The following is a 13,125-nucleotide window of genomic DNA, read 5'->3' on the forward strand; positions in this document are numbered from 1 at the left end:
AACAATAGGCTAAATATATGGCATTCTTGTGACCGAAGCCGGGACTCTACCGGTCACCTTTAATGAGAAATTATACTTTTATTATGGGGGAAGGGAGGGTGTTCCTGTCCGCCAAGAGCGGGTTTCGAACCCTCCATCCCAGGCCTTGCGGGGTCTCCCCGGGTTCCCGCTTGGGGCTGGTGGGGGCAGCCGAGGGCAGCCGAGGACGTGCGTGCGTGCGTGCGTGCGTGCGTGGGAGCGGGAGAGCCCACGGGGCGGGCCGGCGAGGGGGGGCGCGCGAGGCGCGGCGGGCGGGGCAGCAGCAGCGCACCGCCTCCTCGCGCCAGGCCCCCCCGCGCGCGAGCCGCGAGTGGTTCAGCCCGGCCCCCGGCTCATTGTGCTCGTCTCACGCCGGCCCAAGATGGCGGCGGCGCTGGAGGCCCCGGGCCTGTGACCACAAAGAGGGAGCCGGGGGCTGGACGGGAGCGCGGTGGCGGCGGCTGAGGCCCAAGCCAGGCCCCCTCCCCTCAGCCTCCCGCCCGCCCTCCTCCGGCCGTCCGCCCCGCCCCCGCCGGCGGGGCCCCGCCCCTCCCCCAACCGCCCGACTAGCATGGTGCGGCGGCCGCGCGCGCCGACATGGGGGAGAAGCTGGAGCTAAGGCTCAAGTCGCCCGTGGGGGCCGAGCCCGCCGTCTACCCGTGGCCGCTGCCGGTCTACGTGAGTGCCGCCCCGCTCTTCCCCCAACCCCCTCTCCCCAGACCCCCGCCCCCTACTCCCCGCTCGTTTGGTGGGGGCCCACCGAGAAACGGAGCGACTCGAGCCCCCAGCCTTCACTGGGACCCCCCATTCCCGCCCCGCCGGATTCCCGGCGGCCGTTTCCAAGCCCCGCGCGCAGGGTGGGCAGCGGGGAACCGGGGCCGGCTGAGGGCGCAGACTGGGCCGCGGAGACCCTGAGCCTCCGAGGGGCGCCCGAGCCGGGCTGCCGTTGGTCCTGCGGGGCTGGAGACCCTCGTTCCCCGGGCCTGGACGGCCGGCGGGCTTGCCTTTCCGTACTTGATGATTTGACGTGTAGGGTTTGTCTTTGCTGGTAGTTTATTCTTGGCGCTGTCATCGCGCTCAGCTTTTTTATTTTTGAGGACACTCTTTCCTCCTTCTTCTTTCCAGTTGTTAATTTTGTAAATTAGGCATTTGTCTAATTTTGAGTGGCAGGACTGGCTAGAGCTTTGGAAAGGAAGCGTCCTGTTCCCGGATCTTGAGTGGGTGGGCTGGCCGGACCCTTGGCAAGGACGCGTCATGTTCTCTAATTTGAGTGGGTGGGCTGGCCGGACCCTTGGTAAGGAGGCGTCCTGTTCCTAATTTGAGTGGGTGGGCTGGCCGGACCCTTGGTAAGGAGGCGTCCTGTTCCGTGATCTTGTGTGGCCTTTGGAAATGACAAGCCGAACGGAAATTTACACAGGCGTCCGGGTGATTCCAGATATGCAGGGCGCGGGGTGGGCGCCCCGGCTCCTGTCCCCGGTGGCGGCGTGGGTGCGCGTGTCCGTGTCCCAGCGACCGCGCTCGGGCTGGGCAGCGCGCCTTCGGGAGGGAAAGCCCAGCGGGCGCGGTGGGCGGGCGCCTTTGGGGCGCCCTTTCGCGCGCTTGGCTTGCGGGGGGACCGGCCTCCACGGGACCCGGCGGGGAAGCCCGCGCGCCCCGCCCCTCGCGCGGGCTCCGTGTGTGTCAGTTTTTGGAAACTGTCGCAGCCAGGGGCGGGGTCGGGACGCTGGGACCGCCCGGGAGCCGACGTTGGCTCCTGGCCCTGGTGCTCCGCGGTTCTCCGAGGTCGGAGGCTTTCCAGCCCGCCGAGCGCACCGGCGCTTTCTATTTTTGCGCTTCCTGCGCCCGGAGGCGCGGCTGAGCCCGGGCTCTGGCTTTTCCGGTTGGGTAGCTCTGTGTCGCCCTGGCGGGCGGCCTGAGCAATGGTCACGGCGGGGAGACGACCCAGGGGACGGAAACTGAAAGTGGGGAGAACCTTCAAAACTCCAGTTGATCCACCTGCCTCCCTCTCTGCCCCGGTTACTGCACTCGTCCTGTACCAGTACGTTGGCCGGTACATTTTTCAAAATGTAATTTGTTTATCCTCAGTAGACATGAAGTGTGGTTCACTTGCAGCTCACAGTTCTAGAGTATTTGACAGATCATTGCAGTCAGGCAGCAGAACAATCCCATCAAACCATCTGCTGCCCTTTGGCATCAACTCGCCTCTCGCTTCCTGGCCACCAGTCTCATCTCGGTCCCTAAGGTTTTGGATTTTCTGGGAAGTAAAGTAAATGGAGTCAACAATGTGTAGCTTTTTGATTTGGGCTACTTTGGCTCAGCAAAATGTATGTGAGATTCATGCCCGTTGTTGAGGGTGTGAGAAGTCACTCCTTTTCCTTGCTATGCAGTTTTGAGAGGATCAGGAATAGAGCTGCTAAACAGCCCAGGGCAGGTGAACTTGGATTTTCACCTCACTTGGGAGAACACTCTGGGAGTCAGACTGGGGTCTGTGCTGAATGTCTGTTTAAGAGCATTCTTGCATCTTGGAAATTGGTATTTTTCCAAAATTGGTATTTTGAGTATCAGGAGAATCTAGAAATCCACTGTGACCCAGCACCGAAGCATCTGAAACTAAGATGAAGGTTCATCTGGAGATGTTCCCGTTGTTGCCATCACCATCTTATTTTCAGAAGTCTGTTCGGTTCAGTTCAGTCTCTTAGTCATGTCCGACTCTTTGCGACCCCATGGAATGCAGCATGCCAGGCTTCCCTGTCCATCGCCAACTCCCGGAATTTACTCAAACTCATGTCCATTGAGTTGGTGATGCCATCCAACCATCTCATCCTCTGTCGTCCCCATTTCCTCCTGCCCTTAATCTTTCCCAGCATCAGGGTCATTTCAAATGAGTCAGCTCTTCGAATCAGGTGGCCAAAGTATTGGAGTTTCAGCTTCAACATCAGTCCTTCCAACGAATATTCAGGACTGATTTCCTTTAGGATGGACTGGTTGGATCTCCTTGTCATTCAAGGGACTCTCAAGAGTCTTTTCCAACACCACAATTCAAAAGCATCAATTTTTCAGCACTCAGCTCTCTTTATAATAAAGTCCAACTCTCACATCCATACATGACTACTGGAAAAACCATAGCCTTGACTAGACGGACTTTTGTTGGCAAAGTAATGTCTCTGCTTTTCAATATGCTGTCTAGGTTGGTCATAACTTTCCTTCCAATGAGTAAGCGTCTTTTAATTTCATGGCTGCGGTCACCATCTGCAGTGATTTTGGAGCCCCCAAAAATAAAGTCTGCCACTGTCTCTCCATCTACTTGCCATGAAGTGATGGGACCAGATGCCATGATCTTAGTTTTCTGAATGTTAAGCTTTAAGCCAACTTTTTCACTCTCCTCTTTTACTTTCATCAAGAGGCTCTTCACTTTGTTTCATCAAGGTCGTCTTCACTTTCTGCCATAAGAGTGGTGTCATCTGCATATCTGAGGTTATTGATATTTCTCCCAGCAATCTTGATTCCAGCTTGTGCTTCATCCAGCCCAGCGTTTCTCATGATGTACTCTGAATATAAGTTAAATAAGCAGGGTGACAATATACAGAGGTCTGTAACCTTTGTCAGTAAGACATCGTGTGTGTCCAGGTCCCAGTGGGAGCTGGCTTTCCAGTCGTGGATGGGTCTGAACTAGAGAGCGTCTTTCGCTTGCTGGTAGGACCTCACTTGGCAGGGTTCAGGGTGTGCTGCCTGCCTGGCTGGGCACTCCATCTGAGGTCAGCAGCCATTCCTGGGGTGGCAGTCCCAAGACCAGGCAGTGGGGGGAGGGGGGTGTGCCATGGTCAGCAAGCTGCAACCTTCCTAAAGCAGTGCGGTGACGTCTGCTCCCCTCCCGTGTCCCCACTGGGAGATTTTGCTTTCTCACAGGAAGTGAGGGGGCAGAACTTTATTATAAGAGTACATATTTTGTGATGACTCGATGATGAGTACATTAAGAAAATGGGTCACTTCCAGGAGCATAGCCTTTCCAAAGGTCAGATTACTCATGTGACCACACATTCGAAATAACTGAGCTTGCTTGTTCATTGATTCATTCATTCATCCCAGCACCTTCTGGGTATCTCCAGTGTTCCGGGGCAGTGGAGCACAGTACACAGTGTTCTTGCTCTCAGGAAACTTATGAACGAGGGTCGAGGGTCGGTGGGCGGTCTATAAACACAGAGGTACAATGGAGGTGTGCCCTGGGGATGAGGTCCTGGAGGGTGGGGCTGAGGGAGGAGGGTGAGTGGCTTCTCCGAAGAGGGGCACCCACAGGAGGAAGTGCAAACAGCCACAATCTTCCACACACGGAAATGTCCAGCCTCCAAAATGGGTTTTTGTAAGTTGACAAATAAGAGGGTGTGGTGCAGGGCGAGTTTTGTTCCTTTTGTCACAGAGTTCCCAGATGTCCACTCGCAGCTTATGGCAGCGTTGCTAAAGCAGGATGGCCCTTCTCTTGGTAGAAAACTGGGTCTCAGCTCAGGAGGGAGCAGGTGCCTGGTGGCTGGGCCGGAGGTTGCGAGGGCGGGCAGTACTCCTTCCCCTCGGTGACTCACAGAGGCTGTGGGTGTGGAGCAGCCTCGGTGTGACTGTCCCTGCCTGCCTCCTCGAGCGCACGAGTCTCTGATGAATGCTGAGCCGTCATGCCCCAGACTGGGCTGTGAGTAGTAGCTGAGGTGGGCGGCTGGCTGAGCCATCCCTCCCTATGACTCAGAAAATATTTTCTGCTCTGACCTCTGTGTGCGTGAGTGAGTGCTGACTAATCCGAGCTCAGGTGGAAGTCAGGTTAACCCTCTGACGGCTCTCTGTGGGCGAGGTGACCACTTTAGAGAGGAAGGCATCATTGGAAAAGCCTGGTACCCCGCATGTGGCTCTCAGCTTCTGTACCCTGGTCCCTGACATCCAGGTGTCCTGGAGTAGGCAGGCTGAGTACTCTGTTCCTGGTGGAAGGAGCCAGCAGCCCTGGAACCTGGGGTGTTCACTAGGGAGGAGGTGGCGGAGCTGTGGGCCACCTGCCCCAGTCTTCCTCTGGGAGCCCTGTCCTTTTTTCTTAAACTTTTTGTTTTGAGATAATCATAGATTCTTGTACAGTTGTAAGAAACGAGACAGAGGCACCCCATGTTCTCTTCTCTCAGTTTCTCCTGATGATGACATCTTTCGAAGCTGCACAACGATGTAATTGTTTCATTGGCCTTGGTTCATCAGGATGCAGTGTTCTGGGGTCCCTGCAGGGTGTGACCGGCCGTGTCTGCGGGTACCTGGGTCCTGGGCTCTGTGCTCGTCTCCTGAGAGACCCCTCTTGGCCCTCTTTCTCTCTTCCTCTTCTCAGTCCTGGTGCTCTCCCCAGTTTGCGCACCTGTCTCTCCGCCGGGGGAATAACAGTCTATCCCGTTCTCTTGCTCAGGGCTGTGCCTGGGAGCCTCTTTGGCTCCTTCTCTGTCTCTTCAAGCTGTCCTGCCCTTCCCACCGCCAGGTCTCCTGCTCCCGGCACCTGCGGTGGTCCCGAAAATGTTCAGAGAGGCCTAAGTCTGTCCGTGTCCTCCGCAGCCTCCCTCGCTGCCCACCTGCCTGACCTCCCCTCCCCACCAGCATTTCTCTTTTCTTCCCTGACTCTTTCTCCACCCATGGTCACTGTCTCAGTGTCTAGCCCAGGGGTGATTAGCCCAGGGGCAGTGTTCCTTGGCACCCCTGTGTTGGACAGGGCCTTCTTCCAGCCAAGGCATGGCCCCGTGAGCTGGGTGGGGAGGTCCGAGGCTCCAGCATCATCGTGTGTGACCTTGGATGGAAAAACGTCTCTGATGGGCTTCAGTTTGAATCCCCTGAGTTAGTTGTGGGGTCCGTGGCTGAGGCACGGAAGGTGCATTAGCGTTATGCAGGGGGATGGGTGGCCCCTGGTAGAGGAATACTACCTCTGGAACTGCTGCTGCTTTGCTCCTCAGGGACAGCAAGGGTCGGGGGGCTTGGGATGGGACGCCTCAGAAGGATTTCCCCTTTGCATGGCGGTGCTGGACCTGTTCACAGTGGATTATGTTTTCCCTGGTCTGTGAGCGGCTCCCCGTGGTCTGCTCTGGGCTCGCCCTGGGACTGAGCCAGACTCCCACCTGGCCAGGGCTGGGCCCTCACCTGGTCTGGGTGCAGCCAGGTGAAGAAGCAGGACATGGAAGGAGGGGCCTTGCCGGGTCTTGTGGTTTTTGAGTTTTTTAATAACAGCTTTGTCCTAAGCTCTATGCTTTTTGAAATTTTAAGGAGAGTGAGCCTATAATTTCAGGATACCTTAAAGAGCAAAATTTGAAGTGCCCTTCTTAGTAAATTTATTTAGAATCAAGCTTAAAACTCACCACCAGCAAATCATTTTCATAGCTTATATGGCAACTGAACTTTCTATTTAATTTTTCAGCACTGCTTTATTATAAGACATAGGTTGCAAAAGATAATAAGCTATCAGTATTGTAAGCTGAACAGAATGAGAATCATAGAGTAGATTTGCAGCAATTTCTTCTGAGAATAGCAAGAAAAATAGACATTTCAACTGCGCCTTTAGATTCAGTCAGGTTGATGGAAACAAATAGCCCCAGGTCATTCACCTTAAAACCTAGATAAAGAAACAAACAATTGGCCAACAGGAGGTGTAGAACTGGTATAGAATTTAAAGGCTCAAGAGACAGTTACAGGTTAACCTGGGGTATCCTCTAATGCACATTAATGAAATCTCCTTTATGTATGGTTGGGAAGATCCCCTGGAGGAGGAAATGGCAACCCACTCCAGTATTTTTGCCTGGAGAATCCCGTGGACAGAGGAGCCTGAGGGGCTACAGTCCATGGGGTTGCAAAAAGTCAGACACAACTGAGCAACTAATACTTTTTTACTTTTATTTTGTCCAGATAACATTTGTACCACACAGCTCACCTACCGCAGGTGTACAATTTAACGGGTTTTACTGTACTGTGTTACTGTGTTCACAGAGCTGTGCAACCATCATATCTAATTCCAGAACATTTCATCCCCTCAAAGGACCTGCATCCCCCCCCCAGCCCCTGACCACCAGGAACCCACTCTCCGTGTCTGCGGATCGGCCTGCTCTGCACGTTTCCCGTCAGTGGAGTCACACCCTGCGTGTCCTCCTGTGTCTGCCTCTCACTGAGCGTCGTGTTCTCAGGGTCCGTCCACGTGGTAGCGAGTGTCAGCGCTTCTCCCTTTTGCAGGGCCAAGTGATGCTCCTGTGTGTGGAGGGACAAGTCGTGGGTCTTGAGGCCCCTGGAGAGGCACTCCTTTGGCCTTGGTCCTGGGGTGGCTGGCACCAGGTAGCCTGGTGGGGCATTGACAGTGACCCCTGCTGGGGGTGGGACAGTGCTGGAGCACTCAGAGCTGCAGTGCTCAAGGGGAGGCTTGCCTGGACTTTCCAGACCTCAGGCTGGCAGCCATGCAGCCACTGGTTGCTCAGGGATCCTGGGTGAGTCCTTCTGCTGACTGGGCCCCTGGAAGGGCCTCCTGTCCTTCCTGACCCTTGCCCTCCTTTCCCATCACGGCCTTGGCCTTGGCTTCAGGTGAGGAGAGTTCTGGTGCTGAGCTTTTGGTCATCTTCGTCTCCCATCACCCCAGAGTCCCTCCCTGACAGCCCCTCCATGTGGACCCCCACTGGCGCTACTCTGATCTGAAGACCTGTGGAGCGTGAGAAGCGTCCAGAGGGGAGAGGTTGTGAGAGCTTCCGAGTCATTCAGGTGGTCAGGGCAGCTGCGGGAAGCTGGACAGGCCCTGCAGCAGCATCGTGAAGTCTGAGGAGGCATGTTGTCAACCATTCCCTCCTCTCTTTCTGGTGTTAGAGCTTGGGACAGCTTGAGTACACCTCATCTCAGATGAGACCACGCTCCAGGCCCCGTGTCTTCCCAGGGGCCCCTGCAGGCCCTGCAGGAGGAGGGGTCCTGGACATGTCCTGGCTGCCTGGGGGCCCAGAGACGGAGCGCGGTCCACAGCTGAGCACACTCCTGCCACATGGCGTGGGCTCTTGCACACGGGCATTCATGGGGCCTTTCATGGTACTCCTTGTTTTGTAATCTCACGGTGATGACTGGAATCAAATGTTTCTGGTTACTACTACATCTTCCTCTGGCTCTCAGACTTGTTCTTGCAGGCTGTGCTTCCTGCATATCAGCCTAAACTCAGGCCGTGTATCGGTTATCTGTGGTGTGTAACAAAACAGCCTGAAATTAAGCAACTTGAACAACATACACTGGTGACCGCTCATGGTGTCTGAGGGCAGGAACTGAGGGCTGGCAGGCCAGGGAATCTGGTTAGGTACCCACAGGAGGCTGCTGTAGATGCTTCATCCAGATGCTGATAGGGCCAGAATCGTGGCTCCCCCGCATGCTGCCTGAGACTCCCCAGTCCACGGGGCGAATTCCCCTCAGAGTAAGTGTCTCAGCATTGGTGGAGAGGCCCAGACCATCCTCTCCATTCTGTGGCTGTCCCATGGCCCTGTGCGCTGTCCGTATGAGCTTGTCTCTGAGTGGACCCTTCAGGACAGCGTGGCGGCGTCTCTGCTGTCTGTGCTGTAGGGGCCCGGGGATGCCTGCCAGGGCTGTGGGGACTTGACTTCCTGGATGTTGTTGACCTGTGAGCATCCCAGAGACTCAGGATTTTCCTGCTGAGCTTGGGGGTGTTTTTAACAGTATATCACATCTACTCCCAGGCATTTTGTTGTTATTAGTTTGTTTTTGCCACCTCATGTGACTTGGGGGATCTTAGCTCCCCGATCAGGGATTGAACCTGGGCCCTCAGCAGTGAGAGTGTAGACACCGCCAAGGAATTCCCTGTTAATGGCATTATTGAGGTGTAGTTCCCGCACCATGCAACTCATCTGCCCTGAGCATGCTGTTCCCTGGTTTGTGCACTGGGTGCAGTCATCACTGCTACTAATTTTAGAACCTTCCATCACCCCAGGGAGAGTCCCCATCTCCATCAACATTCCCCCCATCCTCCTGCCCCAGCCTCTGACAGCCAGGAACCCACTCTCTGTGTCTGTGGATCGGCCTGCTCTGCACGTTTCCCATCAGTGGAATCACACCCTGTGTGTCCCTCTGTGTCTGCTTCTCTCACTGAGCGTTGTGTCCTCAGGGTCCGTCCACGTGGCAGCGTGTCAGGGCTTCTTTTTGAGGCCGAGTGATGCTCCCGTGAATGGAGGGACACGTTTGTTTATTCATTCACCTGTTGGTGGTTGTGTGGGTGATTTCCAGTTTGGGGCTGTGGTTGTATGTGCTCACTTCTTTTGGGCAGACACCCAGAGAGGAATTGCTGTGTCAGGTGGGGCCTTTTTCACCTTTTGGGGAGCTACCAGCTGCCTCCACCGTTCTGACGTTTGCCGTGAGGTGCTGGGGCCTGCCGCTCCCACCTGTGGTTCCTCCCCAAGGTGCTGGGTCAGCGGCGGTGATGCCAGGGCTTGGGCACCCCATGCCAGAAGCCGCTGGTCTGTGGGGCTGTCCAGTGTTGGAGTGCACGCACTCCACTTCCTGCCCGCCTTGTCTAAGTGAAGAGTTCAGTGAATGTTTACTGCTTCATTCTTGCTAAGTTGGAGGATATTCATGATAGAAGGTTGATTTTGTCCTTTGCCTTAAAAACTAAGACTTTGGACAAAAGGTCACATATTGCAATTAACTATTTACAAACGTCCAGAACAGGCAAGTGCATAGAGACACAGAGTGGATTAGTGTTTTCAGGGGCTAGGGGGAGGCCTGTCTGCTGATGGGGTGATGGAATGTTCTGGAACTAGACAGATGCTGGTTGCACAACCCTGAGTGTAGTGACTCCACCACATTGCACACTCGGAAGCGGGGTCTGTTCTGTGTGAGTTATACCTCAGTAGAGCTGCTGTTAAACACCGATGAGGTTAGGGCCGTGAAAGTGGCTCTAGAGTGTTGAGTTGGGTGGGGCCCTGCCCTGAGACCTGCCCTCGTGGCTTTGTCCGTCATGAAGCCAGGAAACGGTGGTCTGGGCTGAGAAGGGCAGTTGCTGTCCCAGGCAGGGCTGGTGGCTCTGGGTCTCTTACCTCACTTCCGGTTTCAGCCTGTGGTCTTCGCGGCCCTCTTCACCAAGGTTGGAGTGAAAGTGTGGCCTCGAGTTACAGACATCCATGCACACACCTTCACTTGTATTTTTTGGCCACACTGCACAGCATGTAGCATCTTGGTTCCCTGACCAGGGATTGAACCCACGCCCCTTGCATTGGAAGCCTGGAGTCTTAACCACAGGAAGTCCTGCCTTGATTTCTGTGAGGTCTCCAGTTCGCTGGTCGCCAAGACTGCAGGGAGAGGCCAGAGCGACCTGTGATGTGCCCGCTGGGAAGAGCGGCTGGGAGGGCACTGCTGTGACTGGGCAGGATGATAGCTGCTCACCCACTCCCGGTAGTGACAGGATCCTCGTTTCCCATTTTACAGACAGAAGCCGAGGCCTGCAGAGGGTCAGGGACTCGGAGCCAGGCCTGCGGCTGCCCGGCTACAAGAGTGCCCAGGAGAGCCTTGTGGAAGGCGGGTTGGAAGTTAGACTCCGGCCCAGCCCCTTCCCTTCTCTGCTGCCTGCTGGGTGCCCCCAAGGCCGGCGTACCCCTTGTGTCAGGGACCCCAGTGCCATGGGTGGGGAAACGAGGTGGGAAGGCCTGGGGGCTAGAGCGCCTGCCTCCTCTGGTTGCCACCGTCACCGAGGCTGGAGGGACGGCTCTAAACCCTGTCCCATTGTCTTTCAGGACAAACACCACGATGCTGCTCATGAAATCATCGAGACCATCAGGTGAGTGTGGCACCTGCTGGGGTGGGGCCTGGGGATGGGGCCTCAGGTGGGCCCCCGGTGCCTAGCCGTGCACTCTGACTTTCACTCCAGGCTCCTGGCCCTTGCTTTCAACCCCCACATGTCAGCCTCCCTGTTCCTCCATCCAGGTCCACCTCAGCGTCGTTACCATGGAGAACCCGGGGAAACTGTGACTGGGGTCAGGGGTCAGGTGCCTGAGTGTGACCCAGCACAGCGCCTGGTGCTTTGTGAGCTTCCTGTGGGCAGGGGTGGAACCCCCAGTGGCAGTTCCTCACAGGCCCCCTCCCCTTCCCCTCATCACCTACTTTCCTCTCCTGTCATGGGGGATTGGGTTCGGGCAACTCCTCCCCACGTGAGCCCACCCCTTGTGGAGGGCAGGTGCCCGACAGGCTGGCCTGGGGGGCTCCAGGAGGAAGGCCCCTGCGGTATTTCTGGTGGGTGTCCTCCTCACACTGGACCTGAGGGTTTGCGATGGCCTCCGGAGTGACCAAGGCTCAGCGTTCTGAGACCACTCTCCTGGCTCTGGCACCTCCCTCATGCCGTTATATCCTCTCAAATCTGCGGTGGCCAGGCTGGCAGTGCCCTGTGAAGGAGGCCTCATCCTGCCCCGGCAGCCGAGCGGCTCAGCCTCCTGAGCTCCTCTGCTTCATTCTGGGGGCCGAGCCAGGCCTTTGTGCAGGAGTGTCCGGGAGACTGAGTGAAGTCTCGTGTGCATCTCACAGGGTGGGCCTGACTGGGGTGGTGCTGAGAATGTGGGATCTACTCTTTTAATGGTGTAATCCACAAACCAGTTGGTTGGTGGAGTAGTGCTACGATCGGCTTAGTTTAGTTTATTTTTAAAGAAGGCTGACAGTTAGGAGGGACTTCCCAGGTGGCTCAGTGTAAAAGAATTTACCTGCCAGTGCAGGAGACGAGGGAAACGTGGGTTCAATCCCTGGGTCAGGAAGATATCCTGGAGGAGGAAATGGCACCCCACTCCAGTTTCTTGCCTGAAAAAATATCCCATGGACAGAGGAGCTTGGTGGGCTGTATAGTTCATGGGATCACAAGAGGGTCGGACATGACAGCGACTAAGCACCCACACGTGTCAGTCAGTTAGGAAGTGAGGCCATGTGGTTAGGCGAGGGGCTCCTAGTTGGCCAGCCTGGGTCCCCTCCCTGCTCCCTTGGGCCAGGTGAGTTCTGGGGGCGGGTTGGCCTGGTTGCCTGCTGCTTGCTGCAGGGAGGGAGTGTCCCTGTGGTGCAGGGCGGTAGGACGGGGTGCAGCTGGCCAACTGGAACAGGTTCTCTGGAGCCTCCGGGCCCAGGTCCTCTCTGGGTCTGGTGGGGCTCGCGCCCCATCCTCAAGTCTACAGGCTACTTCAGTCTTTCCCTCTTGTCTCCACAGATGGCTTTTTCTCATTGGTAAAGATGGCAGTCACCTGTTTTGTTTCTTCTCTTACCTTTTCATCCTGGAGGATTTCTGACATGCTCAGAGATGGACAGTGTGTATGACGAGCCCACGGGCCCGTCACCCAGCCTAGCGTTTGTTTCACCTGTACCAGTGCCATGGGTGGGGAAACGAGGTGGGAAGGCCATCCACTTTTCCTCTTTTTCCGCGTGTTTACCGGGACAGTCAAGGTGTGACTGAAGTACAGGAGGGAGACACCTGTTTGGAGCGAGCATGGTGGCCAGTGTGGATGTGTGGGTGTCCCCTTGTACCTGTGTGAGGAGGAGTCACCCCTGTTTGCCTGGGCCCCCTGTCGGCCCCCTCCCTCCACTCCTGTCCCCGGGCAGCCCGGCCTGCTTTCTGTTGCTGTGGATTGCTTTGCACTTTCTAGAATTTTACATTTATTAAAAATGTGTCAGAAGTTTTTCTTTCTTATTCCTGAGGAGTGCACCATTGGTGCATCCTTTCACCAGATGACAGATACGTTTGGGTGGTTTCTGATTTTTGGCAATTGTGAATAAAGCTGTTGTAAACACTCCACGGAGGTCTTTGTGTGGGCGTGTCTTCCTTCACCCTGGGTAAGTACTTGGGAAGGAGGCTGCTGGATTGTGCTTGAAGGAAGGCCGCCCCCTCCAAGCTGCAGGCAGCCATGCAGGACCGCCCTGTGGCCCCCACGTTGGCAGGGCATGTTAACAGGCTTGTTTCTGCTGGTCCAGTTTGAGGCCTGTGGTGGTATCATTGTGGTTTTAATGAGAATTTTCTTAATATGATGTTCATCATTTTTTGCCTACTTTTAAAAAAACTTTTTTTAATTATTGAATTTTGAGCATTCATTGTCATTCTGGCTTATCCTTTATTAGGTATGT

General features: G+C 55.7%; 1 protein-coding gene across 2 annotated transcripts in view; it reads left to right on the top strand.

Moving 5' to 3' along the window:
- Window positions 1-278: 278 nt before the first annotated feature.
- The window catches only part of DOT1L (DOT1 like histone lysine methyltransferase), a 54,013-nt gene continuing 41,166 nt past the window's right edge, over window positions 279-13,125 (top strand). Inside the window, exons 1-2 of one of the 2 annotated variants that reach the window (XM_055547657.1) lie at window positions 279-696; window positions 10,770-10,813. In XM_055547657.1, coding sequence (XP_055403632.1) covers window positions 616-696; window positions 10,770-10,813 — 125 coding nt within the window. In that variant the 5' untranslated portion in view covers window positions 279-615. The remainder of the gene's footprint in view (window positions 697-10,769; window positions 10,814-13,125) is intronic. The other variant, XM_055547664.1, reaches the window with a different exon arrangement.

The sequence above is a fragment of the Bubalus kerabau genome, chromosome 1, assembly GCF_029407905.1.
Source record: "Bubalus kerabau isolate K-KA32 ecotype Philippines breed swamp buffalo chromosome 1, PCC_UOA_SB_1v2, whole genome shotgun sequence".
NCBI classification, from domain to species: domain Eukaryota; kingdom Metazoa; phylum Chordata; class Mammalia; order Artiodactyla; family Bovidae; genus Bubalus; species Bubalus kerabau.